General features: G+C 38.8%; 1 protein-coding gene across 1 annotated transcript in view; it reads right to left on the reverse strand.

The window, feature by feature from the left end:
- The window catches only part of ARHGAP28 (Rho GTPase activating protein 28), a 207395-nt gene that overhangs the window by 27602 nt on the left and 154045 nt on the right, over positions 1-25748 (reverse strand). The window contains exons 4-8 of the mRNA XM_043976564.1: positions 18367-18454; positions 15486-15643; positions 11928-12093; positions 11712-11803; positions 6714-6791 (exon numbers count right to left, since the gene is read on the reverse strand). Of these exons, the coding sequence (XP_043832499.1) occupies positions 6714-6791; positions 11712-11803; positions 11928-12093; positions 15486-15643; positions 18367-18454 (582 nt within the window). The remainder of the gene's footprint in view (positions 1-6713; positions 6792-11711; positions 11804-11927; positions 12094-15485; positions 15644-18366; positions 18455-25748) is intronic.

Raw genomic sequence — 25748 nt, forward strand, 5'->3', positions numbered from 1 at the left:
CTTTTTTTTTCCATTCTGACCATAATTTCATTTCTGTGGTCTTGGCAAAATACCTTCTCTTCCCACAAAGCAAATGCTCTGGGCTTTGACAAAGTTTCCCTTTCCCTTTCCCCCCTTCCTTTTCTAGCCTAGAGCAAGAAAGCATGTCCCGCACTCAGATGGTTCATATACAAAATGGGAACAAGCCCAATAAAGATGATCCTATTTCTTTCTGCACACGTAGAATAATGATATATTCCAGGAGTGTGGCTGGCAGCTTTTTCAGCCAAGACACACAGGCCTCTTCCACATGTGTTTTGGTTTTGGGGGTTTTTTTTGAGTGTCTGAGCTTTCATAACTTAAAAAGCCTCTCCTGGCTTTTCAAATCTTGAAAATGTTTTTTTGAAAATTATTTGGCCTCTAAAGAGTCTCATAAGCCTGGCCAGTTTATATTCAGGATACCCACTTTTACTTGTCACCTCTTCTCCAATGCCTTTCCCCCTTGAAGCCAACTTTACATCTTAACTGCATGTATTATCATAACATTAAGCAAACACTTTACTTTACTTGAAACAAATATAAGCTGAGTCCCTCCACAGATACTGATTGAAGTGAGAAGATGACTAGAAGTTGAGTATAATTAGCTTATGAACAATTCTAAGCAGATTTCATGGGGGAAGGTATTTAATTTTAGGCCATGTCTGAACTGCTTCCAATCAATCAATTAAAAATATTTATTAAGCACTTACTATGTGCCAGGCACCGTGCTAAGGAGTGACCAATTGGCTCTACAGCTACCTGTCTTTTGCCACTATTTCCTAATTTAAATCAGCAGAAATATGAAATATTTTAAATACAGCAGAAAAATGGCTCACTATTTGACTCTTTAGAATGTATGAAGATTTGATTTATGCTCCTGAGAAACTTTCAACCCAACAGAAATAAGATAGATCACTATGTGTTCGAACAATGATCAATATATTTTACAAAGCAGTGATCCTTTTGGGGAGGGTGGTAGGGCAGAAGAGAGCCAAAACTTGTGATTTTATAGCTTTAGGGAACTTCCTAAGTGGAACTCATTCTACCAATGCAGGATGAGTAAATCATCCATAATGATCGAAGATAATTAATGTGAAAAATGCTATCCACCACCAGAGAGAGATGTAATGAACTTTGAATGTAGATTGAAGCAAACTCCCTCCCCTCCCCAATTTCTTTATGTTTCTTGCTTTGATTGTTTTGGGGATTTTTTTGCAACATGGCTAATATGAAATGTTTTGCACGACTTCACATGTATAATTGATATCATATTCTCAGTGGAAGAAGGGAGAGAATTTGGAACTCAATTTTTTAAAAAAATGAATGCTGAAAATAAAAATTTTTAAATCATCTATAACTTATATTCTTAGTTGCTTGGGGCATTGAGACTTGTCTATGGTCATGGAGCTAGTGTGTTCTCAGAGGTTAAGAACTAAGCATAGGTCTTCCTGACTCTATTACACCCCATTGCCACCAAAAAGAAGAGCCAGGAGAGGGACTGCATTAAAAAAAAGAGCACCATTCTTGGCAGATATAATCAAGCAATTCTGTCCAAAGGCAATAGAGATAGAGCAAAGGAGAAATGAGGAGCAGTCACAACATCCCCTGAATGGAATCAAAAGACCTGGGTTCAAGGTCCAACTTCTGTTATTAGCTATGGGACTGTAGGCAAATCAAAACCTCTGCCTTTGTTTCCTAATCTGTAAAATGGGGTAAGAATGGAGGAAGCAGTTTTTGTTTTTTAAATACCACATACATGTTGGATGTTTGTTGAATTCAAACAACAGAAGTACCAGGGATCTCATCAAGCTGTGTTCTCTCTCTCTCTCTCTCTCCATCTCCCTCTCCCTCTCCCTTTCTCTCCCCCATGTTTTTCTCTCTCTCCCCCTCCCTTCCTCCCTCTCTCTCTTTCCATCTCTCTCTCTCTCTCTCTCTCTCTCTCTCTCGCTCTCTCTCTCTCGCTCTCTCTCTCTCTCTCTCTCTCTCTCTCTCTCTCTCTCTCTCTCTCGCTCTCTCTCTCTCACTCTCTCTCTCTCAACACAAAGAAAACCAACCCTCCTGTGTTTCTGCCATAGCAGAATTTTGGCCCAGATTAAAGTTTGGAAGCAGCTGAACCAGGTGCAAAAACTGTACTTTGCCAAATAGAAAGAAAAAAAAAGCCAAGGGCAATTTTGAAGGACATCATGTTATCTGTTCAAGGTTAATGAGAATAGGAGACCAAGAAATTCATGAACTTAAGTCACCCCTAAGGAGAAAAAATGTTGCTCCCATTTGTGAGAAAGGTTTTGTTTTTTATAAATGTTACAAGAGCCTGCATCTTTAGCTTCAATAACAAGGAAACCAATATAGCAGCTAAAATGATTAGAAAAAAGTCCATCCTGAGAAACACTGAAACCGGGAATGAAGAAAATCTCACAGATCATACATTCAACCCTCTTCCATAAAATATATTTCCCCCGTGCTTGGTTCAAGTGTCCTTCCTTTATTAAGAAGAAAGTCACTGAAAAAGAAAAAGCTTTTAACTGCTTCCAAGTAGAGCAGGCCTCACAAATCAGGATTGGCTTGGCATCTGCATGTCCTGTCTGGCTGAAACCAGTGATTTCCTCTCTACACAAGCCTTCCAGTCATTTTTAATGAAGTTTTTAATATATTAAAAAAAAAACTGGGAAAGAATTTTACTGTGGTACACTTTAGAAACCATGTTCTTGGTATCATTACACTAGCTGAATTTGAACCTACCAAGAAAAATGGAGACTTAAAATCTTATGTATTTTACTTTAAAAACATATTGCTGGGGCAGCTAGGTGGTTCAGTGGATAGAGCACTGGCCCTTGGAGCCAGGAGTACCTGAGCTCAAATCCAGCCTCAGACATTTAACACTTACTAGCTGTGTGATCCTGGGCAAGTCACTTAACCCCAATTGCCTTTAAAAAAACAAACAAACAAAAAACATATTGCTTACGTTCTCCACACATGACTAAGAGAACACTGCCTAAGAAATGCAGTTACACATAATTTAATAAAAAAGTCTCACTAAGGAAAAGCAATCCAGTGATTCAATATTTAGGATATAAGGTTACAATTCCTTTGTAACAACATTTCTTTTTTTCTGCTTCTCTACATTGTTCTCTCAAACCTCTTCCTATTTGCTTTCTTGGAGCCCAAATGATTTGAATACCTGGATTACATTCTCCTTTTAAACAAGATGGGTGCAATAAAGAACTTGAATGTTATTAAATCCATCAGTAGAGAAGGGTTGCTTTTTAAAACACGGTCACTTTCATGTTGACCTCAGCTCAGGAATATACTCGTGTAAAAGTAGACTCAAAGAATCTGGCGTTGGAGAATCATTAACCCCACTTAAAAGTAAGATTTTGAAGCAGTTTCAGACAAAAGCTTATGAATAAGTTGTGATTGTCCATGAAATGTTTATAATGTGCCATATCTTACATATACAAGATGTCTTGTATTATGTCTTCTGCACTTGGTTATAAAAAGAAAAGAGGCTTTTAATCACATCCACGTGTTTTTTTAAACACACACACACACACACACACACACACACACACACACACACACACACACACACACGCCCTGAACCAGTTGGAAATCCAACTGTCTGCAAATCCAAATGTCACAATAATATATGAAGGCTTGAAAAGATAGGATCTGGTTCTGCTTAGGAAACTTGTTTCCTTGACTTCTGATTGGTTGCCTGATAAAATAGACTTAAACAAACCAAGATTGAACTCAAAAGAGTATTATCTTTCATCTGTAAATTTAAAACGTGCCTCTTATGGACTGACTCCCTCCCTCTCTTCTTCTCTCTCCGGTGCTCTCCCTCAGACCTTTATATAAGAACATATGGGGCCAAGATTCATGATTCATGTATATGCTTTACAGAAACTATAGGCCTAGACTTCTAGACTTGACTTTAGGGCACAAACTAGTCCATTCTCCTGTCTTCAAGAGTATCTTGTGCCTAACAGAAAACTCTTCAGAGTGGAGGCCTCACAAAGCTGACACTGATGAGTGTTTTTCTTTCAGAAAGATCTCTTCCTATATTTTGCCTTATAATTTATATTCCCTATACCCTAGTTTAAAAGCCCATTTCTTCTTGTTCTGTGCCCAAAAGAAGAATACTATCTGCTCACGCTTTAGGGGTAGGTCAGTGACACAGAGGACAGAATGCTGGATTTGGAGTGAAAGTGACCTGAGTTCAAAAACTGCCTTGCATACTTGCTAGCTGTATGACCCTAAAACAAATCCAACCCAGGGATTCTTAACCTGGGATCCATGAACTTTTTTTTTTTTTTTTTTTTTAGTGAGGCAAGTGGGGTTAAGTGACTTGCCCAGGGTCACACAGCTAGTAAGCGTTAAGTGTCTGAGGCCGGATTTGAACTCAGGTACTCCTGACTCCAGGGCCGGTGCTCTATCCACTGTGCCACCTAGCTGCCCCGAACTTTTTTTTTTTAATAATCATTTTTATTTAAAGTTTTGAGTTCCAAATTCTCTCCCTTCTTCTCTTTCCTCATCCCTCCCTAAGGCAGTAAGCAATCAGATATAGGTTATACATGTGCAATTATGTAAAACATCCATGCACTTTTGAAAGTACATATTTTGATTAAACTTATTTCAATATAATTGATTTCCTTGGTAATCACTTAACTCAGAGGTTCTTAACCTTGGATCCATGGTCTTTAAAAAAAAATTCTTTGATAACTATTTCAATATAATTATTTTCCTTGGTATTTTATTTTATGCAGAAAGAAACAAAATACTGAGAAGAGCTTCATCAGACTAGATCCAACAAAACAAAACAAAACAAAAAAAGTGGAGGTCTCTTGATTTAACCTCACAATCGTAGTTTCCTCATCTGTTTAAAAAAAAAATCTTACAAAGTTGTTATGAGGATCATATGAGATAATCAACATAAAGTGCTTTGCGAATCTTCAAGTGTCACATGGTATTTATTATTATTCTACTATTTCAACCTTTTGTTGGTGTTGAGTTGTTTCTATCTTTGTGACTCTGTTTTGGGGTTTTCTTGGCAAATATACTAGAGTGGTTGGCTTTTTCCTTCTCCAGCTCATTTTACAGATAAGGAAACTGAGGCAAACAGGGTTAAGCGACTTATACAAGGTCACACAGCTGCTACTATCTGAGACCATATTTGAACTTAGGTCTTCCTGACTCTGGGCCTCACACTCTATCCACTGTGCCACCTAGTTGCCCTATTAATTCCCTTACAAATAGAAATCCTTATAAGTATAAAACAGTATTATTGATGAAGGGATATCCCTTCAGTTCTACAAATTCTCTGTACTTAGCTTTAGGACCAAAACATGTATATGCTCCCCACCTCCCACTGGTCTTCTGTGACCTTCTATCAGCCACTAATCACTCATCCTTTCTCAGGATCTTCAATCCTGTATATAAAAGGGCAATCTTCACAAAGCTAGACTTAATGAGAAAGGCTTTTCTTTCATAGGTATATCTTCCTTTAATTCAAGCTTCAGCAGCACCAAAGAAAAATAAAGAAGTAACTATGCCGAAAAGTGTCCAAGATTTTCCTATTGAGAATGCAGGTTTAAAACCTGTTGAGAGGCAGCTAGGTGGCAAAGTGGATAGAGCACCAGCCCTAGATTCAGGAGAACCTGAGTTCAAATTCAGCCTCAGTCATTAGACAGTTACTAGCTGTGTGACCCTGGGCAAGTCACTTAACCCACACCGCCCCACAAAAATAAAAACTGTTGAATGAGTGAGTGTGGTTTTTGGCACTCAAGACTATTACCAGGACACTTTCAAGATAATAGAGAAACCAAATTGAAGCAAATAATAGAAACAAAATGGCATTATAAAATATATACTAACTTCATAGAAGAGAAAAATGTTTCCATCTCAAGAGTATGTTACATACAAAGCAACAACTGGAAACTCCAATTTTTATAATAACAAAATCTCCAGATTATAAAACTCTGAGCCTTAGATGAGTTTGCTGTAGGATGTGTTTTTGAATGCACTTGGTGGACCCAAGGCAACAGTCTAGTTTCCATAGCTGCAGAACAAATATCCAATTCTAAGGTGTCCAGTTCAATTCTCTATTGCTTATGGAAATGATATAGTATTCACTTAACTATGTATACCAGTATGATGTAGGCTCCTTAAAGGCAAAGACTGTTTTCTATTTGTACATTCACCAGCTACTATAGTGCCTTGCATATAATATAAGAAGTATGCAATAGTTGAATTGGGGCAGCTAGGTGACACAGGGGGTAGAGTGAGGTGCCTGACATCAGGAACATTCATTTTCCTGAGTTCAAATTTAGCCTCAGACACTTATTAGCTGTGTAACCCTGAGCAAGTTACTTAACCCTGTTTGCTGTCTCATTTTCCTCATCTGTTAAATGAGCTGGAGAAGGAAATGACAAACCACTCTAAGATCTTTGCCAAGAAAACCCCAAATGACTGAAAAACAGTTGAATTTAATTGGATTGGATGTGGCTTTGACAAATCAGATGTGATAATGCAGATTATGCAATTATAGATTTATAAACTATATGCTATGTCAGGTCTTAGTATTACTGTTTTCTGTCCATGTCACATCAAATTCAAATAAAACAGATAACTCTAGAAAAGACCCAAGTATGAACTGAACTGAAATCTCCAGTTGTAGCAGAAGAAATGCATGGTACCTTGACTCTGGATGCAGATCCTGGGACCCGAAGAATTCCCTCTGTTTCCAAACCTGTTTCTTCAAGTTTCTGCAAAAGCTAAAATATAATGGTACATTTAAAAACGTCTTCCACCTGATTTTAAAAAATTGCCCAAATAACAGTCATTTAATATTAATTTTTAAAAAAAATACATAGAAATAAAATCATTAAGGCATTTTTCAAACATGAGAAATCAAGCTACTATGTGGTACAGTCAATAGGGCACTGAACTTGGAGTCAGGAAGGCCCAAGTTCAAATCTATGCTCAGACACTGAAAAACCATGTGAACCTGTGCAAGTCATTTAACCTCTGTTTCTCTCAATTTCCTCAACTATAAAATGGGGATAATGATGGATCTTTATCACTATCAGGGTTTTTGTGAGGCACAAATGAGATAATAATTTATGAAGTGCTTAGTATAGTACCTGGAACATAGTATGTGATAATACACACTTGTTACCTTCTTCATGCCTACTTAATAGTTAATGTGTTGGGGCAGCTAGGTGGCGCAGTGGATAAAGCACCAGCCCTGGATTCAGGAGGACCTGAATTCAAATCCGGCCTCAGACACTTGACATTTATTAGCTATGTGACCCAGGGCAAATAACTTAACCCTCATTGCCTTGCCCCACCCCCCCAAAAAAAACCCGTTAGCGTGTTGTTCATTTGTTTCAGTCTTGTCTGATTCTCTTGACCTCATTTAGGATTCTCTTGACAAAGATACTAGAGTGGTTTGCCACTTCCTTCTTTCTCCAGATCATTTTATAGATGAGGAAACTGAGGCAAACAAAGCGAAGTCATTTGCCTGGGGTCACAGTGTCTGGGGCCTCATTTGAACTCAGGTCTTCCTGACTGTAGGACCAGAACTCTATCCATTGCAACACCTGGCTCCCCAGTTAATAGTTAATATACAAAACTTTTATCAGATATTTAAATATCTGTGGGGGGTTTGTGGTTGTTATTTTTCTTTGTTGTATCAAACTTCATGGTGCTAATTGATCCATTACAATCCTTATTTGGTGATAGCTTTTTTTTTTTAAATTGTATAATTCAGTTGTCCCAAATGAGAGTATAGACTAACAAGAAGCCTTCAAGGAACCTGTGCTACATCTGTCATGGCATGAATTCTATCACCAGTCTTATAAACCTTGGCTAAGTAACCAGAGTCCTTCTGGAGACAGGACCACAGCAGGAAGGAAGATAAAAGATACAATCATCTCTAGATTTGGCAACAAAAAAATCGTAATGAAAGCTGGAAGAATGTGTTATCAACTAAAAGTATTATTCTGTGGTTTCTTAGACTTGAATTATATAATGTTTCTTTGAACTGTCTTTCATATAGTGTATGAATGGAAGTATTCAGTATTTGGTACCATGGAAGTAGCTCAAGAGAAAGAGCTCAGGTTGTTTGGATATTCAGCTGTGGAGGGGCACAGTTTGGGGAGCTGGTATGCCAAGAAGGGAAGATGGAGAAGCAGCTTTAAAAATCTTAGCTCTTAACTAGTATGTGACAGTAGTTCTTTTCAGCATTTTAAAGGTACTATCTTAAATTCAGAAACACTAGAATTTTTTGATCTAATTTTGCCTTAACATTTTAACTATGCCACTGGATGTCACTATAGATTCATGTTATGCAAATCAATGAACATATCCTGGGTTATTAAAAAGAAAAAAAAAAGTCTTGTTTAAAGAGTAATAAGGATACCTGCAATTATAATTTGTATAACATAAGAATGTTTTGCAAAATGTTTCCCTAAAAATATTTTTTTATGAAGGTCAATTCCACACTAAGAAAAAAAGAGCTCCAAGGAACCACTTGCTTGATTTTGCTCATCAGTGTTTGGAAAAATCAGCTCTCAAAATGTAAAACTATTTTTAAAAGCTAAGCTAACATGCAGTTGTATACAGAAGCAACTAAGTCGCTAAATGCCTTTGCTTACAAAAACATGTCCCTTATTCCCCATTATTCAATAAATATATTAAATTTGGAGAAACTTATTGGGGGAAAAAATTAAGTAAGCAACTCATGAAAGTATTTGTTTTCTCCTTTCATGCAAAAGAAAGTGTAGAGAAAATCTGACGTGACTGAGTTTTAATGAACAGTCGCAACGGACACAGGTGTATAGATGTGGAGTTAGGAGGAACTTCAGAGAGCATCTTGTCTAACCTTTCTCATATTACAGATGAGGAAACTGAGACCCTCTTGTTCCAGCTGAGGCAAGACAGACAAAGTCATTTAGCCAAGGTCACATAGGTGGTTAAGGTTAAGCAGTGGGATTTTAACTCAGGTTTTTAGGCTTCAATTCATTCTATTTCCACAATACTATTCTGCCTCTAAATGAATTCCCTGAACTCCTCAACTTCTCACCTCCACTTCTCTTCTCCATATCCTTACCCCTTCTCTGCTCCTCTCTAATCTAAGAGAAAGAGATGCCTTACCCCTTGCTAAACTAGATACTTCTACCAATACCCTTCACTTCATCTCTTCAATCAATCATCCACTATCTCTTTATTTTAATTCTCTCTCTCCCTAATGTTTTCCTACCCTAAACCAACAAATATGCCTAGATATTGACTGTATCTTTTTTTTCCCTAAGTGATTTCCTTCCCATGGTTTTGTCAATGCCATCAAGTCATCTTCTCATGTGGTTCCTAACTTTTCACTGTCAAACTCTCTTTTATTTTGCCCTCCACATTCTCACCACCCTTGACTTGTTACTGAAATGATAATGAGGACTTACCTGTACTAACTAGAGGGGCAGCCAGGTGGCACAGTATAGTGCCTGGAATAAGAAAGACTCATCTTATGGAGTTCAAATCCAGCCTCAGACACTTACTAGCTGTGTGACCCTGGGCAAGTCACTTACCCTTGTTTGCCTCGGTTTCCTCATCTGTAAAATGAGCTGGAGAAAGAAATGGCAAACCACTCCAGTATCTTGTCAAGAAAACCCCAAACAGGGTCACAAGGAATTGTATACAACTGAAAAGCAACTCAACAATAACAATACAACCCTCTCATTTAGCCGGTGAGAAAAACTAAGGCCCAAAGAGCTAAGTGACTTGCCCAAGATGATAAAGGCAGTGTTTGCCAGAGCTGAGATTCAAACCCACATCTTTTTTTTTCTTTCTTTTTTTTTGTGTGAGGCAATTGGGGTTAAGTGACTTGCCCAGGGTCAAAAAGCTAGTAAGTGTTAAGTGTTTGAAGCCAGATTTGAACTCAGGTCCTCCTGACTCCAGGGCCGGTGCTCTATCCACTGTGCCACCTAGCTGACCCTTAAACCCATATCTTTTAACTCCAAATCTAGTACTCTTTCGATTGCATCAAGCTGCTTTATACCTTAAGCCCTTATCACTTTTCAACCAGATCATAGTCATAGGGCTTCAAACTGTTCATCCTGTCTCTGTTCTGTGTGTTCCTTAATTCATCCTTCATGCTACTACTACTCAAATAATCTTCATAATATATTGCAATGATTATGTTACTATTATACTTGCTTGACAACTTTCTGTGGCCCCTCATTGCCTGCCAAATAAAAGCAAAGTTCTTAAACCTGATATTCAAGGTCCTCTACAATCATGATCCAGCCTTAGTGAATCTTACTCCCTTGCAGGTGTTCTACAGTCCAGCCAAAACCAAAGCAGACTTGTTCTCCAGCCTATATTCTTGCTCTGCCCTCTCTGGCCTCCATACCTTTGCTCATATCATCCATCCCCTGTGTATTCTCCTTACCCCACCACCATCTCTCCCTCTGAAATGTCCTAAAACACATTGTTCGGGACCCTTTTTTCCTCGTCCACATCTTATTCTTCTTGTATCACAGTTATTTGTGTATGGATGCTTCCCCCTCATTCAATTATAAGCCATTTGAAAGCAGAAACTTGTGGTATCTTCACATCCCCAGAACCTAGTTCACTATGTCTCCAACATCACCAGCATTTAGCAAATGTTTGTTGAATTACGGAACTGAAACAGATAATTTAAATGGTGACAGAGATTTAAGGGTATGCAATAGGATTAAGAAATATCAATCTTGGTTCTAGGTATAAATGAAGCATTTGCACCTTTAGCCCTTAGTAATAACATAATAATAGTTTTTATAAGTTCTGAAAATATAATATCTTAAAATTATAGTTAATAGTTACATGGCTATTTCTATTCTATGAGTCAGGCACTGTGCCATGCATTTTATAATTATTCACTTAGGGGGCAGCTAGGTAGCGCAATGGATAAAGCACCGGCCCTGGATTCAGGAGGACCTGAGTTCAAATCCGGCCTCAGACACTTGACACTTACTAGCTGTGTGACCCTGGGCAAGTCACTTGGCCCCCATTGCCCCGCCCCCCCCCAAATTCACTTATTTGATTCTCACACACACATACACAAACAAAACAGGGAGGTAGGTGCTATTCTTATCCCCATTTTACAGATGAGGAAACTGAGACAAAGAGGTTAAGTGGCTTTCACAGGGTCACACAACTAGCAAGAGCTAGAAGCTGGATTCAAACTCAGGTCTTCCTGACCCCAAACCCAGCACTCTATCCATTGTACTACCTAGCTGCTCTCTAAAAATCTAACCAACAACTTAATAATGAGTTTAATTTTTAAAAAATTTGGGGGGGGGGGCCACTGGGCAATGAGGGTTAAGTGACTTGCCTGGGGTCACATAGCTAGTAAGTGCCAAGTGTCTGAGGCTGGATTTGAACTCAGGTGCTCCTGAATCCAGAGCCGGTGCTTTATCCATTGTGCCACCTAGCTGCCCCCAATAATGACTTTAATAAATATAAAATATATGGCATCTAAAAATCTAAATAATCATTTAATGATAGGTTCAATAAGTATCAAATGTCTGATACCTAAAAACTTAAGTGTAAATTCAATAATGGATTTTAATAAGTATCAAACATATAACACCTAAAAACCCAAGTAATTGTAGTATCTCAGTCCCACTGATGACAAGGATTTGCATTCTACTTACTTTTTGGAAGATAAGAGGGACTTTAATTCCAGGGAACTTCTTTTGATCGTTTTCCAATAGGACAGTAAGTGGAACACTAAAGAGTCCATTTTCTTCAAAGTTAAAGAAAAAAATTAAGGGAAAAAAAAGAGAAAAAGGAACCAGTTAAGCAATACCTTATTGCGGTGCCCCTCCACTACGAGTGCTTGACTCAGTGGGACCCATCACTTAGATTACCTCGTCCTTTTACTTTGTCTGTTCGGTTCCTCTTCAGCTCAATCCCCAGAGCATCATAAAAGGCCGTCAATTCGATGAGAGAGAGATAGCGAATCTTCTTCATGTCTTCAACAGACAGATCTCCTACTTCAGTTAATCCAAATCTGCTTTTTCGAACAATGAATTTCTGCAAATGCATGTTGAAAAAAAATGGAAATCTTCTTTAAAGAAAAGGAGAGGGGCAGCCAGGTGGCGCAGTGGATGAAGCACCGGCCCTGGAATCAGGAATATCTGAGTTCAAATCCAGCCTCTGACACTTAACACTTACTAGCTGTGTGACCCTGGGCAAGTCACTTAACCCCAATTGCCTCACTAAAAAAAAAAAAGAAAAGAAAAGGAGAGATTGCAGGAGTTTCATTAAAGGGTCCCTCTGGGCAGAAAACCAGAAACAAATTCAGCTCCTACAATTCTGATAGACAAGGTCAGGTTGAAGCTGACTTTATACCTTCGTTCGGTTCCCTGTCTGGCTAAGCATGTTGAATGATGGTACAGAGGAGGTAACACATCCACCTGAATTGATACAGGCACCTAAGAACATTCATGAGCTAAGACCAGGGAAAAAGATGCAAGACCAAATAACACAGATGGCTCCTGACTTGTACCTCACAGTATCTCACCCATCTCCTCCCTAACTCATTCAATTCAATCAGCACATGATGAATAGGACTCTCCTTCCTCTACCTAGTCTACATTAAATGACAGCCAGTTTCTACATCTATCAAAATATTTATATGCCAGCAGCAGTCCTGTCTCCTGGCATCCCTGAATACCCTGATAAAAATCCTGGCACAACCAACCACAGTGACAAGAGGTACAGAGGGCAAATTTTTTCCACACTGCAAATAAAGGAATTTGAATTTCTCTCTTTGGCTCCCAGTTCGTAGCCCCTCATTCTCCTGAAACTCTATTAAAATGGCAAAGGGGATTTTGCTCATATAAATTCTGGATGGCATATCACTCCATAGATATTAAAGAAGCATGTTCTAAAGAGAGATATAAAAGATTAAATTTTCTGAATTTAATTGCAACGTTTTACATTGCACAATAGGTAATTAAGGGGCAGTTAGGAGTGCCAGGGCCTGGAATCAGGAATAGTCATCTTCCTCAGTTCAAATCTGACCTCAGTTACTTATTTTTTTTTCTAATTTTTTTGTGGGGCAATGGGGGTTAAGTGACTTGCCCAGGGTCACACAGCTAGTAAGTGTCAAGTGTCTGAGGCCGGATTTGAACTCAGGAACTCCTGAATCCAGGGCCAGTGCTTTATCCACTGCACCACCTAGCTGCCCCCTCAGTTACTTATTAACTATGTAACCCTGAGCAAGTCACTTAACCGTTTACCTCAGTTCCCTCATCTGTAAAATGATCTGGAGAAGGAAATGGAAAACCACTCCAATGTCTTTACCAAGAAAACCCCAAATGTGGTCACAGAGAATTGGACACAACTGAAAAGCAACTTAACAACTACATACAGGTGATGATGGTGATGATGGTGGTGGTGGTGGTGGTGGTGGTGGTGGTGGTGGTGGTGATGATAAAACCTAGCATTTATATAACACTTTAAGGTTTGCAAACTACTTTTCAAATATTACCTCATTTGATTCTCACAACAACCTAGGGAGATAAGTACTATCACTAATACTATTTTACAAGTGAAGAAACTGAGGCAGACACAGGTTAAGTAACTTGTTCAAGGTCACATAGCTAGTGTATCAGAATCTGAACTCAGGTCTTTCTGGTTCCAGGTCCTATACCCTATTCCCTGCACCACCTAGTTGCCTCCATGGGTAAAAGTAAGCTACTGCATATCAACAATGATGATTTACATGTAAGCAGTGGTAATATATGTATGAATGAAATGGAAGTGGGCTAGTCATGGCGTAAGAACAAGGAGGTAACAGGTGGACACTGATAATCATAAAATGTGAATGGAATGAATGGAAAACCTCCAATATGTTCACTAAATCTTTTATAGAAAACTGTGGAAAAATAGAACACAGATTGTGCAGGACAAGATATGAAGAAGTTGTTAAAGTATGCTCATTTCAGCAAGCTCATGAATAACAGAATCAAAGGAGAGAGTGGGAGACACACTAGGACCTTGGTCCCCTGGGGGGAAGTGGGAGTGAAATTAATACTGTGATTTTGCCACTGAGCAGAATGATACCCAGGGAAGAGCGGGATGGGACTGGACAATGGAGGAACTCAACTTGGTGTGTGGCTGATAGGGAGAACTGTCCTAAATGCTCTCTTCCTAATTCAATTAGAAACTAATTAATTGATTGGTTGATTAATTAATCAGTTAGTTAATTCTTGATGACTAGGATGTGGTTTTTTTGGTTGCTAGGGTGAAAGTTCTGTTAAAATGTAATTTTTCAAGCTACACAATCATTTAAAACGATTATTTAAAATTTTTGCCCGGGGGCAGCTAGGTGGCGCAGTGGATAGAGCACCAGCCCTGGAGTCAGGAGTACCTGAGTTCAAATCCGGCCTCAGACACTTAACACTTACTAGCTGTGTGACCCTGGGCAAGTCACTTAATCCCAGTTGCCTCACTTAAAAAAAAAAAATATTTTGCCCTCTGAATTCCAATGCCCTAAGTAAAGCAGAGCCTGAATCATCCACCCTAGAAAGACTAAACTATGTCATCTGTTTTATCCAGGACATATCAAACAAGCTTGTTGGAACTGCATGTAATATATAACCTATATCAAAAAGCTTGCCATCGCAGGGAGAGAACAGGAGAGGGAGGGAAGGAATTTGGAACTCCAATTTTTTTTTAAATGATAAAAAATATTTTTACATATAATTGGAAAAACCAAACACTATTTTTAAAAAATGCTGCGTGTAAAATATAAATAACTAAAAAAGAAACAAAAAAAAATATAAAAGTAACTAAGTTCCAAATAAAGGTTTTGAGAGGCTCCCTCATATGTGATATCCTTAAGCTTTAGAACATGGATTTTGCAGAAATCTATTTTAGTTGCTCAGAGACCTTTATTTATTTAGTTTGCTTCCTGGTCCTTGACAGTGTTCTGTATAGGTGAAGGTACTGGAGTGGAGTGACTGAATTACAGTAATATAGCATTTCTATTTCCTCTTGTTTTAACTGTCCCCAAAGGAGGCCAAGCTTGGTTTTCTATGGGAGCACCAAACTGTTTACTGACCTGATCAGAGCATTATTCCTGTTTACATTACAAAAAAAAGAATACGGTTCATATATTACAGGAAATGGCTAGAAAATGGAAAAGCTAAGCAGGATGGCCCTTTTCAGAATGAGAAATTCTTATACACAAAAACACACACATACCCCAAATATCCTGCTCTTTGCCGTAGAGGGAATTCAGCAGGAAATTAGAATCACAGAAAAAAAAAAAGACTTGAAAAGTCATCTAGTCCAAACTCATCATTCTACAGATGAGGAAAATGAGGTGAAGAGGGATGAGGCAACTCATCAGAGGTCACAGACAGCAAGTTGTACTGAGAACAGATAATAGCATAAACATGAGGGGTGCTACTTACAGTTAAGGAAGAATCTTCTTTTTTAAACCTTTGTGATTTAAGACCTTCTTTTTCTTTGGGAATCTCTGTGATGGACTCTGAGAAAGAAATCTCAAAGGACAACTCTTCTGCTACTGGTGGAGTGTCTTTATCTAATCCGCAGTCAAGACAACTGTTGGCTGAAAATGTGAGCAAAGGATACACAGACATATGGTGAGCCAAAGGACACACGGACATATCATGAGCCATTTGTCAAACAAGATCACTTCCTGTGTCCCCAACACTTTATAAAGCAAGATAAGCAGGAGAGCTCACATGAATGCAAGGGCCATCAGACTCAAGCCAATGGATTTCAGTGGAGCAGTAAATTGGTCCTGCCCAACTTGGAGCCTGAAGTCAATCCTGTTGCTACGGCTCAGACAAAACTGCCCATTTCTATTCCACCTGCTCCTCTTACTTTTGTTTTTACCTCTTCCTGTATGTGTTTGGACACACATTCCTATTTGCCACCAAAACAGTGTTAAGATTGGGCATATCTAGCTCGACTTAATGTCTCTTGAGCATCAGAATCTTGGGCAGCATATACTGAGAGAGGCATAGGCTACAGAAACATGGAGCTGACAACACTGCTGGGAGACCACCTCTGTGGTACAGTATTGAATTCCAAGAGCCACATTTTAGGAAGGATAGTAGATCAGGAAAGGCTTAATGGAACAGTCAGTCCAATTCAATTCAATATTCATATATTAAATATCTACCAATTACCAAACAGTATTCTAGGGGCCAGGGATACATACAGCCCCTGCCCTCAAAGAGCCAACATTCTATTGGGGAAAACCAATATGCATACATAGAAGTAAATATGAAATATGTACAAGTAATTTGCAGGGGTAGGGCATAGATCAAAAGGGAAGGGAAATTTGCTAATAACAGAATGGAGGTTCCAAAGGGCACAAGGGAAGCGTAGGGAGAGTAGGATAAGGACACCGTAAGGATCGATATGACATGGTGGGTTATGAAGGAGAATGGAGTAGGAGTCAGAGAAGGGAACCTTGGCTAACAATCATAGGGATGGATTCTGACTTGCACCAAAGGGAAGCATGTTGCTACCAAAGAGTAGCAAAGGCAATATTATCTCTTGGCAAGGTGGTGGAGATATCCTCTGGATAAGGTAGATATCCATTCCCTTGTCTGGCATTGATATTCAAAGCAGCCAGTCAGTGAATTCCTGGATCTAGGCTGGTTATAACCATACATGAGACCTATTTTGCTTGAACCAGAAGAACAGAATATATGGCGCATCCTGTGGTAAGCATTAGCATTGATCTTTCTCTTGGGTGGAGGAGGAAGGCCCAGTAATAATGCTCATCCTAGGGTGAACCGACATACCTATAGAGTTCTATGCATATCTTTGAGCACACACTGCCTTTGACCATAAGAGGACATGTGAATGATGATGAAAGAGCCAAAAATCCTTATGAAAACTTAGAGGGAGTAACTGAAAATGGTCAGTGTTTTATGCATTAAAATTAATTCATTTAAATAAAGAGGAAATAGTTCAAATCCAGCCTCAGACACTTGACACTTACTAGCTGTGTGACCTTGGGCAAGTCACTTAACCCTCATTGCCCCACAAAAAGCAAAAAATTTAAATTTAAAATAAATGAATGAATGAATGCATAAATAAATAGGAAGTAAATGAGTTTATTGTATAGTGTTTTTAATTTTTTTTAATTCTTATCAATAGTGGTAATAATAATAATAGCTAGCATTTATAGGGTACTTTAAGATTTGCAAAGTGCTTTATATATGTTAATTCAAATTAAATGGCTTAATATTTCTTCTGTTTGACCCTGGGGGGCAGAACTAGTAGCATGAGTGGGATTCCTCCTTCCTAGAGGTCTTCCATTGGTGGTTAGATGACTACTTGTCAAATACTTGGTAGAGTGGACTCCTTTTTTTTTTTAAATTTCTTTCTTTCTTTCTCTCTTTCTTTCTTTTTTTTTTTGCTGGGCAGTGAAGGGTTAACTGACTTGCCCAGAGTCACACAGCTAGTAAGTGTCAAGTGACTGAGACTGGATTTCAACTCTGGTCCTCCTGAATCCAGGGCAGGTGCTTTATCCACTGTACCACCTAGCTTCCCCCTAGATTGGATTCTTGTGAAGAATTAGACTGTAGGGCCTCTTAAGGTCTCTTTCACATTTGAAATTCTATGAACTTTCTAAAGACCAGGTAGACCTACTAGAAGAGAACCCACATAAAATGGGTGCCCCACCTCAGTGGATAAGTGGTCCTCTCCCTTCTTGCAGCATGGTCTAAATTTAATAACAGTTTGGTAACAAATAAAGGGGCAAAGTATAACTTCTGGAAGATCCCTTTTCCAGTATTTTCTAAGACTCAGCAATAAAATGGTAGCCCCTCTTAGTTATCTATAGTGTAGATCTATGGAGTAATTTGCTTAGGGGTGCTAACAGGGGCCATCTCCTCAATAATGAGGCTACCTTACTTGCAGAGGAAACCTACCACAAAAATCTATCCTTATGTCAATTTCAGTGCTTGACATAGAATTGAGTCAGTAATCCATAAACGGATTTCATGCCTATTTCCCAGATTACTTTTGACTTTTAAGCAGCTTCAGAATACCAGTGTCCAAATCAAAGAAATCTGTCATATGCTTGATAAGAGACAAAGCCTTTTGGTCCCAATTTCTTTTATTTCTCAAGTATATGACAAGTGGGAAAGAGAAAGAAGATGGAATCGTGTTTGTATGGAATCATGTGAGTACATGTGGATTATTTTCGGAACTGTTGCCATCATTACTGGTTTTGTATAAACATACACATTCCCACCACCACCAAAAAGATGAAGAGACAGGGAAATTGATCTACAGTAGCTTACTCACAATTAACTGCTTTCCAAACTGGCTTCTTCCCTGGCACCTGTACACCATTTGCAGGAACAAGGGACACTGGAACAGGCTCAAATGGAGGCTATAAAAGATAGGAAAACATTTTTTTTTTGCTTGTTTAATGTTTTTAAAATTCTGAACTTAAACACAAAAAGGGGCATTTTCATGCACACAGCAGAACATAACAGGAAGAATCTATATGAAACCATGCTTCTCCACATGGTACAATGGATAGCATGCTAGACCTGGAATCAAAAAGACCTGAGTTCATATCCTACCTCAGATGCTTACTAGCTGTGTGACCCTGGGCAAGTCAGTTAACCTCTATCTGCTTCAGTTTCCTTCCTCTTCTGTAAATAGCACTTACCTCACAGACTTGTTAAGAAGATCAAATGAGATAATAATTGGAAAGCACTTTGCAAACCTTAAAACTCTATACAAATGCTAGTTATTATTTTATTATTATTATTATTATCTAGATAATAATGCTTGCTTTTAAGGATACATGTACATAATATATTAGTATGTATATATACGGTAGCTAGGTGGCACAGTGGATAGAGTGCAGGCCTAGAGTTAGGACCTGAGTTCAAATGTGACCTCTTAGACATTTACTAGCTATGTGACCCTGGGTAAGTCATTTAACCCTGTTTGCTTCAGCTTTCTCATCTGTAAAATGAGCTAGAGAAGGAAATGGCAAACCGCTCCAGTATCTTTGCCAAGAAAACCTTAAACAGGATTGCAAAGAGTCAGACACGACTCTTTACATACACACAGTGTGCGAGCGCATGCGCGCGCACACACACACACACACACACACACACTCGCGAAACAAATCCTATGTTATTTTGAAAACTGTGCTGTCAGCCTGTGCTTCCTCCTGAATTTCCTTCCATTCATTTTTAAAATGTGGCTCTCTTCTGGAGGGAAGGGGAATTTTTATTGCTTAACCTACCTCCCCTCTCCCTGTACCCCTCAATTAAAAATGACAAAAAGGAAAAAAAGACTTGTAATAAATAAACATAACCAAGAAAGATGAAACCATACAATGGGCATGCCAAAAGTGCATCTTTTTGTACCACTGTATCCCTCACCACTGTCCTTGTAAGCCCTCTGGTATTCTGGCTGGTCACTGCCGTGATCAGCATCTTATGTGTTTCAAAGCTGTTTGTCTTTACGATGTTGCTGTCCTTGTACAAACTGTTTTCCTGGCTCTGCTCCCCACTCTGCATTGGTTTATACTACCCAAGATCCCCTGAAATCATCTCCCTCTTCATTTCTTATAGTGCAATAACACTGTATCACACACACACATGTCACAATTTGTTACGCTTTCTCCCGATTCATTTTAAGAGGCAGTCAGTCTAAGTCATCTCCTTAGATGCTAGTTCTTTTCTTTGTCCCCCTCCACCCTTAACCACAAATATATTTCTATAAATATGAACAGACTAAAGGTCTAGCCACAATTTCAGTCCTGCTTATTTTATGCAGCAAACAAGTGTTCCTTGCACATTGTTAATTCTAATGAATGATTCCTTTATTCCTGGTAAATCCTTCTCTAGTTCAGTTCACATATGGCTCCCAGAAGAGGACCACATGGTGATCAAAGCCAGTGACACTCTCAACTATGAATGAGTGCTTGCATATACTTATACACATTTGCTTCCTTGATAGAAAGTAATCAATTTCCTAATTTAACAAGTGATGATTCTACCCTTTCTCACTTTCACACCAAAAAACTCAGCATAACAAATGTAAAGTAGGAAGGGACATCAGAAGTCATTAAGCCCAACCCCACCAATTTTGCAGATGAGGAAATTGAAGAACAAAAAGGTTAAGTGAATGAAAAAGTTAATTTTTAAAAAAATTAATTAAAAAGTAATGTTAATTGGGGCAGCTAGGTGGACACACTTACTAGTTGTGTGACCCTGGGCAAGTCACTTAACCCCAATTGCCTCAAAAGAAAAAGTAACATTAATTAAAAAATTTAAATTAAAGGTTAAGTCCAGAGCCACTCAGCTGTAAATGTCTAAGACAGGATTCCAGCCCAGGTCTACCTAACTCTAGGTCTAGCTACTTTGGTTATCTTTATTTTGGACCACTGGATCCTTTATCTTGCTCTGTAAACTCCCACCAAAGTGGGGACCTGGTTTTTCTGTCAGAATTGACATATAGTTACATTATATTTTATTACATTATGTTAAATTATAGTTTCAACACTGAACTCCATGCAAACTGTTGTAAGGTCATGACTATGAAGGGGCTAAGCACTTGTCTTTGGAGAACTGCTTTAGCCTTTAAGATCTCAGAAGGATCTGAATAAGTCTGAAATAATATAAGGAAGTTAATTTAGTGTATGTGATTACAGTCTTGGTTCCGTGTCCTAGTGTTTGGGTGGTGTTGGATACCAATAACCAGTCTACACACACAAAAATTATCTACGCAAGCACAGACACAAATTGCTCTTCATATTTTAAAATGACCCTCCAGGAAGAGCTCATGATTGACATATGCAAATACGATGGAGAAGACATATGTTTAGTCAACAGCCTTTTCCACATTATACGCAGACCAAAAGTGTGAAGCTACAGTTCTGTATTTCCCACCAGAGCCTGATGTTTTCTATGTCTATGCATCTAGCTCCAAAGCTAATTTTCTTCTCCATTGTACTCAAAGATAGCTCTTTTCCATTGTTGAATTTTTTAAGCTTTATCTCTGGCTGCTGCAACGCACCTGCTTATTGAATGTTATTTACCATTTGTTCAAATCTTAGAGAGAAAAAAATGCTCCTAAACAACAGAAAAAAAGTTGCAACTTATAGCAACTTTTGTTAAGATAAGGACTCAAGTGAAGAAATGTGTGCTTGGCAATAGAGTAAAAAAGATAAAAAATGATCCATGGCTATGTATCCCTTTATTAAATCAATAATGTCCATGTTGCACTGAAAAATAAAGTCCTTGTGGTATCATTTGCATTTCAATACTGAGCATATGGCAAGTGCAGTTCAAAGACTTCCTGAAGTTTCCCAACAAATCGATACTGTACTACACTTAACACTGACCATGTGCAGTTATTACCCTTGAGGCAAGTTTCACAAAACATACCTTCAACTTTTATTTCCCAATTACATGGAAAAACTTTTTAACACTCATTTTAAAAAATTTTGAGTCCCAATTGCTCTCCCTTCCCCATTCCTTGAGAAGGCAAGCAATATATTAATTATACATGCAAAGTTATGCAAAAAAATATCTCCATATTAACCATGTTGCAAAAGAAAACACACATAAGAAAAATAAAGTGTAAAAGTATGCCTCGGGGGCAGCTAGGTGGTGCAGTGGATAAAGCACTGGGCCTGGAGTCAGGAAGACCTGAGTTCAAATCCAATCTCGGACACTTGACACTTACTAGCTGTGTGACCCTGGGCAAGTCACTTAACCCCCATTGCCCTGCCCCCCCCCCAAAAGTATGCCTCAATCTATACTTGGAGCTGATCAAATCTTTCTCTGGAGGTAGATGGCATTTTTCATCATGGTTCTTTTGAAATGATCTTTGATCATTGTACTGATGAGAGTAACTAAGTCTGTCACAGTTCATCACCCTTACCATATTGCTGTTATTATGTACAATGGTCTCCTGGTTCTGCTCACTTCATTTTGCATCAGTTCATATAAATCTCCCCAAGTTTTTCTGAAGCCATCCTGCTCATTATTTTTTATAGCACAACAGTATTTCATCACAATCACATACCATAACTCGTCCAGTCATTCCCCAATTGATGAGCATTCCCTCAATTCCCAATTCTTCATCACCACAAAAAGAGCTGCTATAAATATTTTTGTATAAATACATACCTTCAACTTTAACACAAGTTCAGTTACTAGAGGGGGTAAGATACCAGAACATATTCCCAAAATAGACCCTACTTTCTAAGTACAACTCATAATATTCCCCCTCCAACCTGTCCCTCTCCCAAATTTCTCTGTTTCTATTGAGAATGCCACCATTCTCACAGGTTCTCAGTCAGTCTCACCCAATTCAATCAGCTCTAAATCCATCTTCAGGTGGGGCCCCTGGATGTCTGCCAAATCCCATTATTTTCTCACATGGTTAACAAGGTTCAAAATCTAAGAGACATTCTTCAGTCTTCCTTCTCTCTCACCCATCCCTATCCAAGCAATTGAAGACTTGTTAGCTCTATCTGTGCAACAAATCTCCCATCACCTCTTGGCTGGATTACTATAGAAGCCTCACAATTGGTGTCCGTTCTTCCAGTCTCTCCTCTTTCCTATCTTATCTTCCACATAGCACCCAAAGTTATATCCCTAAAAACAGATCTGGCCATACCACCCCTCCCCCCAACTCAAACATTTTCAGTGACTTATTATTGCTATGAAAATAAAATTTAAAAACAAAACCAACTTCAGCCTGGAATTTAAAGCCCCCAACATCTGGCTCCCAGAACTACCTTTCTTCTTTGATTTCTTATTACTCCCCTTCCCATAGTCTCCATCCTAGTCAAAATGATGAGCTGTTTTTTATATGTGGCACTTCAACTTCTCTAAGATTTTGCGCAGGCTGTTGTTCCATGTCTACAATACAATTGTCTCTTCCCATCTCTTTTCTTTTGAAGTTTTGGAAATCCCTATTTTCCTTCAAAGCATGGCTAAGGTATAACCTCTTCCATAAGACTTTCCTGCTTTCTCCAGATGTCAGTGCTATCTGCTTCTCGATATTACTTTGCATTATTTTGTTATTGCTTATCTGTACACGCATTATATCCCTCAGAATATAAGCTCCTTGTGGGCAGATACAACTTTTGATTCAGAGTATGCAATGATCTGCATTGGTAGAAGGAGTTCCCTCTTTGGGAGTGCTCTACAGTAGTGAGATTGCAAGTCCAGTTCTCTTGTCTCCATTTCTCTTAATATGTAGCAATTAACATAAGACTTGGTACATAGTAAAGCTCTTAATAAAAGCTCTTTCTTTCATTCACTCATTCATATCACCATCACTTATGAATATATTCTTCCCTTCTCTTCTTTTCATATAGTAATCCTTTGTACCAAATACTCAAGAGAAGAGCGGGGAGAAGGAAAAGGATGAGAGAGAGAGAGAGAGAGAGAGAGAGAGAGAGAGAGAGAGAGAGAGAGAGAGAGAGAGAGAGAGAGAGAGAGAAACTAACATACCAACTTGGTCTGATAGTGTGTCTCCCATTTCTGAAAAGAAAAGAAGTAGCCAACTCTTTGGGACCAACTTGATCATCCTAATAAGGAAGCTCAGTCTTCTTCTATTGCACAGTTGGAAACATTGTGTATATTGTTGAATGAGGCTTAAAATCTCACTTGGGAAGACAAAATGATCATTCGTGGAATAAGACTGTAAGGTATAATGCAATTAAGCACTAACAGGTACGATAACTTGATAAGTATTTGGCTTGATAAGTTTGGAGGACAGGATGATTAGTAAGAGCTAGAATAAGGAATCATGGCTTCCTAAAGAAGGTGGAACTTGAGCTGGGCCTAAAAAAAAGGGATAGGATTTGGATAACTAGAAGATGGAAGAGGGCAGAACATGGCCAATTGCATGGATATGAAAACAGAAGAATTGGAAGACACCTTAGAGGTTAGGGACTGACCCAATTGGAGTGAAGATAGCATGTGGGGAAAGTTGGATAGATAGAGTTGGAGCAATTATGGAAAATTTTGCAAGCAAAGTGGAATAATTTAGACTTGTTAGAATCAGCAATTGGAATCTATTGGAGATTTCTGAACAGGTTTGGAAGTAATTTTAAAAGAATATTCTCAGGGGCGGCTAGGTGGCACAGTGGATAAAGCACCAGCCCTGGATTCAGGAGTTCCTGAGTTCAAATCCGGCCTCAGACACTTGACACTTACTAGCTGTGTAACCTAGGGCAAGTCACTTAAGCCCCACTGCCCTGCCAAAAAAAAAAAAAGAATATTCTCTGGCAAAGAAATGGAGGTTTTAGGTAAAGGTAAGAGACTAAAGTCAAGGAAGCTGCAATCATAATTCACATATATAAATTATTATAGGCACAAAGGAATGAGGGCTTGAACTAAGGCGTCAGCAATGGGGATGGAAAAGGAAGGAGGGACAGGGGAGAAACATCAAAGAAAATCTGATAGGTTTTGATAACTGCCAATATCTGAGATAAAGGAGGGGAATCAGATGAGAGGTTTGGGCCTGGGTGACAGAGAAAATTGTGTAGTTATGAAAAGTAATGAGTTAACAATGCCCGCAACACATTTTTAACAAAGGGATAATATAGGCTTAAATGCTGCAGTTGTTAATAGGCAAAGGAAAATGGAAATTAATTTTCTCTCCATTTGCTTTAGTTCCAGTGACCTTGAAATTGCTTCATGCTGAGGAAAAAATCCAATTTGTATCTAACAGAGAAAGGTTAGGACTAAGGGGAATAACATAAACTGCATTTGACTATGATCACCTTGGTATGTTGACTAGGGCCCAAGGGTGATCAGAAGTGTGAGCCAGAGAGCACAGACCATTCAGAGAGACCAGACACATGGGTGAAGACAAATCACCCCTCCAAGTATGACTCTTAATTTTTTTTTTAAAGATAGGAATACTGCAAACAGCTGAAATGTAAAAAAGGTGAAAACAGACAGCCTCACTTGGTTTTACTTAGAGAATGGGATGCTTCTTTTAGGATGTGCAATGATCTCCCAACGTCTTGTTGGATTTGATTTCAATTAATGAACAAAAGATATTTATTAAATGCCTACTATGTGCCAGACACCATATTTCTTCTTCCAAGCCCCATCGGCATCATGGCTTTTCCAACTGTAACGATTGGAATGACGCCACCTGCTGGAGACTTACTGTAGAAGAGTTCTGCCCATGAAGCAAAGGTCTTTGAGGGCAAGACCAGGCGTCTTTTCTTTGGAAAAGGAAGTGCCGCGGGCTAGTGGGAGGAGGAAGGAAGAGACTGAGGCTCTTTCCTGAGGACGCTGGTGGAGAGGGGAGCGAGAAATGTGCTCTCCCTTTAATAGATAAGAATCTAGGCCTTTTCTTCTCTCTTTACCAAACTCTTATTCTCCTTAATAAATGCTTAAAAGTCTAACTCTTGCTAAAGCTTATAATTTATTGGCGACCACTCATTAGATATTTTAGACAGTTTAGCTAGAATTTTAGCCCTTAACACAACTGAGAAGGATGAATATGGCCAAATGTATGTCATAAAAAGGAAGTCAAGGGCAGTATGATGTAGAACAGTGATTCTCCAACTTTTTTTCCTCATGGTATGCTATACAAAATATCCATGAAGGATTGCAGCACTGTGGCAATACTCAGGGGTGGTCTAGATACGGAAACGGCCTCCAATAAGCAGCTATTTTGGG

This window comes from Dromiciops gliroides, chromosome 1 (genome assembly GCF_019393635.1).
Source record: "Dromiciops gliroides isolate mDroGli1 chromosome 1, mDroGli1.pri, whole genome shotgun sequence".
NCBI lineage: Eukaryota > Metazoa > Chordata > Mammalia > Microbiotheria > Microbiotheriidae > Dromiciops > Dromiciops gliroides.